Raw genomic sequence first — 3,709 nt, 5'->3', positions numbered from 1 at the left:
TTTTTTTTGTTATTTTGGCCTCCTATCGGTAACGGCAAGGAAAATACCTGCCGCTTCTTCCAAACTAACACACACATTTGCACTACCTGCAAGGCATATTCACGTGCTACGCAGTGCACTTCACTCACCAAAATCCACTACTGCCTTGACGGAAACGATTAGAATGCCCACGGAACGTTTCTGAACTGTAACCATTAAATCCACCGAATCCGCCACTTCGCGTCAGCCGTTCCTTCTCCATTTTAAGGTCGTAGTCCCGCCGCTTTACGGCATCGATAAGCGTCGTGTGCGCCTCCACAATAATCTTAAACTTGCGCTCCGCAACCACACGCTCCTCTTCTGGGAGTGACATGCATTTATCCGGATGCCAGCGGAGTGAGAGTTCACGATACCTTGCCTTAATTTCGCGTTCGGTAGCATTACGACTGACGCCCAGAACGTAGTAATAGTCCCTCTCACGTTCGCCTTCCTTCGCCATGCTCTGCTCGCAACTCCGGAGCTCCCGTGGCAACTCCTGATCGTTCGGATCGTACTTTATCGCCGCCTTGAAATCACGGATAGCAGAAGCAAAGTCACTAAGTGCCTGATGGCACCGCGCACGCCTCGCGTAAGCCTTAGAGAAGGCTGGGTCGAGCTGAATGGTTCTGGTACAATCTTCAATGGCTTCACGATATTTTCCTACTTCCTTGTAGGACGCAGCTCGATTGCAGTAGAGGATGCGCAATATCTGATTGTTGTTTACCGCAGCGCCGATGGCTGTAGTGTAGTGCTCCATAGCAGCTACAAACTTCTTCTGCTGGAAGTACTGGTTCCCCTTCTGCTTGCCCTCATCTACTATATTCAGGACCTTCAACAACTGGGCACAGTTTTCGTCCAATTGCTGGACATCCTCTAAACAAGTGCGTGCCTTATCAAAGTGTTCAAACCCGCACATAAAAAGACAAGCAGCCATAATGTACAGGAGTTTGGGGGTCCTGCGTTCCTGCGGAACGACGTCAAGCACCTCAACTGCCTTCAAAAATCGTTTCTGGTTTTGCAACGACTCAGCGTAGCGGATGCGAAAAAAGATGGTGTCACTGAATTGGGCAACAAGCATCTGCCAAGCATCGTCACTATCAGATTTTCCAAAGGATGACTCAGCGCGTTTGTACGTGTCGAGTCCATTTTTATACTTTTCCCTTTCACTAATGATATTGGGTGTAACACGTTCCTCCGGAATCGATTCCATGTGGGACACAGCCGCGGTGAGGTCACCCATGATGGCTGCAGCCTTTGCTGCACGAGCGAACAATTTCACATTGTTCGGGTCCAGCTCAACCACCTTCATGCAATCCGCTATACACTCAGCATACCGCATGGCCATGAAGTAGGCAGAACTCCTGTTTCCATACAAAGCGGTAAGACGAGTGAGGCGATCACGGGGCTGAAGCTCAATTGCCTTCGTGTACAGCTCCAGCGCCAGGGTATATTCAGCCTGTTCATACTTTTGATCTGCGTCCGTTTTCAATGTTTTGCTGGTCCCGCAGCTGCGTGCGGTTATCTTTCGCATATCGGAGTTGTAGCTCTTCTTCAGCTCCAGTGCACCAGAAGCCTCAGCAGACTCTATTTCTACCCGCATACAGTATTCTTTGTTTTCCAGTTCGCACAGCGCCTTGTTAAGTAGAAGAGGCACTGATGACCGCCCTGAGGCATTCAGTGTACCGTTAATAGAAGCTGCTAGCGGGAAAGTTTGACTATGGTCACTACCCTCCTGCACCGCATCCGGGCGCTTCACTCGTACCATTCTTCTCTTGCATATGGCTTCATCCGAGGTTGTGCTCGCCCTTCCTATCTCACTCATTCGGCTGGCTGACGGCAGCTGGACTTCCCTCTGTCCCTCGTACAAATCCTCAAAAGCCCTCGTCAAGCTAACTGGAAGTTCTTGCAGGTCCTTTGATGGCACACGCCTCGAGAGGGCGCATCGCCTGCACACCAACAGCACATTCGGTAAAATCTGCACAGGGTCCGTCACTACATTCTGACAGAGTTCACACCGGAAGTACGTTGAAAGAAACTTCCGGCACCAGCGTCCATCAGGTTCCCTCACCTTTGACACATCGTTAAATGAACGGCGTGCAGACAAGGGCTCGGCGGTGATGTCGCCCAAGATCGACAGTTTTTGCGGCGAGGTCGTCATCGACTTGGAAGAAGTAGGTGATGGGAAACGTACTTGAGGAACATCCTCCTTGCATGTCGTCTCCATTGTGGAGGCTAAAACTCACCTTTGGGTGGAGGGTTCAGGTAAGGGAAAAAAAAGTAAAGTAGAACAACGTAGCTGACATAGTACAGAAGACAAACAAAGGATTTTTTAAAATGTGAACGTGCCATGAAGACACATGCAACCGCCTTGCCTCTAGTTGAGGCAAGGAAGGTAATCAACAAATATGTTTATATATCAATATACCGCAACCCCAAACAACCCCTGTGCGACACGAACGTCCTCAATAATTATTTGCTTTTGCTTTTCGTTGATGTCGCTGTTACTGTTGCTGTTGGTGCTTTCGTCTTTTTTCTTCTTGTAGCTTTGCTTCGTCGCTTCCTTTTCTCCAGCTTTTCTCTGCTCTAAACCTCTTACATGGTGGTCACGGCGTTTTAGGGTGACGCCGAAAGGTGGAATAAAGAGTTGAGAATGAGTTAAGGAAGGGAAGGACGTCACGATTATTAAAACGAGATATATATATTTTTGTCCACACATACAAACAAAAGCTCTCAAAGACGTAAAAACAAACAAGCAAGCAAAAGGCACCTTAACGAAGCAAGGTGGTGGAAAGGATAGTAAAAAACAAAGAAAAACAAAATCACGCTGACGTATCTCGTACGCTCGGAGGGAAGGAAAGCAATAGGGAGGCAACGGCTCGTTTGAACATATTAAACAACTAAACAAGCAAACGAAGGAAGTAAAAGTTGGAATATCTCGTCTTCTCTTAACCGTTCCGTTTCGCGCACACAAACCATATTCACTCATCCACATTTTTAACTCTCCCCTCCTTACCAAACCCGCCTCAGGTGAACAGCACCGCAAACATGTAATCATAACTTCCTCATTGGAAAACAAATCAGTGGTGTTAGTATGAGGAGTGCAGTTTGGCGAAAAGATAAACCTCCGGCACCCACTCCCGCGCGTTTTTGGTGAAAGCGAATCCCTCCATCAACGCTAGCTAAAAGCAGTGTACACAAAACTCAAGCCCGTGCTCCATCAGCACTCCACTCACAGATGCGGAAAAGGATTTTGGCACGCATGTGGGAGTAGGGGAGGGGAGGGGGTTGACTTCAACCTCAGACAGCCATACGGTAGCACAACATTTATAAATGTGTAATGTGCACGCCATAGGAATCAAAGAAAGAAAAGAAAACATTCGAAATGCACATAGGGCATAAGTGAGTAAGCAGAGAAGTAAAAAAAAAAACCTCCCAAAGCATCACACCTGCCACGGCGAGGAACCTCCAAACACGAAACCACTCTTCCGACGGAAATCTCGTCGCGTGGTGTAAAGCCGCAGCACTCTCCAAGTGCATTCACACCGCTTAACGATCAAACATTTCGTGACGAGTAGCGGCATCAAGCCTTGCCCAGTATATATATATATACATATATATATATATAGACATATGTATATATGCACCTTAACTCACCAAATAAACTTCTTCACATGGTACTTCACATCGGCAG

General features: G+C 47.6%; 1 protein-coding gene across 1 annotated transcript; it reads right to left on the bottom strand.

Moving 5' to 3' along the window:
* Positions 1 to 124: 124 nt before the first annotated feature.
* TEOVI_000067000 (TPR-repeat-containing chaperone protein DNAJ, putative) lies at positions 125 to 2,242 on the bottom strand (the record flags this gene model as incomplete). The annotated part of the gene is made up of 1 exon (XM_067224042.1): positions 125 to 2,242. The coding sequence occupies one exon, from the start codon at positions 2,240 to 2,242 to the stop codon at positions 125 to 127; it is 2,118 nt and encodes a 705-aa protein (XP_067080143.1).
* Positions 2,243 to 3,709: the final 1,467 nt, after the last annotated feature.

The sequence above is a fragment of the Trypanosoma equiperdum genome (genome assembly GCF_001457755.1).
Source record: "Trypanosoma equiperdum strain OVI genome assembly, contig: ctg_211, whole genome shotgun sequence".
Lineage (NCBI taxonomy): Eukaryota > Euglenozoa > Kinetoplastea > Trypanosomatida > Trypanosomatidae > Trypanosoma > Trypanosoma equiperdum.
Note: the sequence above shows the minus strand (reverse complement) of the source record. Positions and strands in the feature narration are given on the sequence as shown.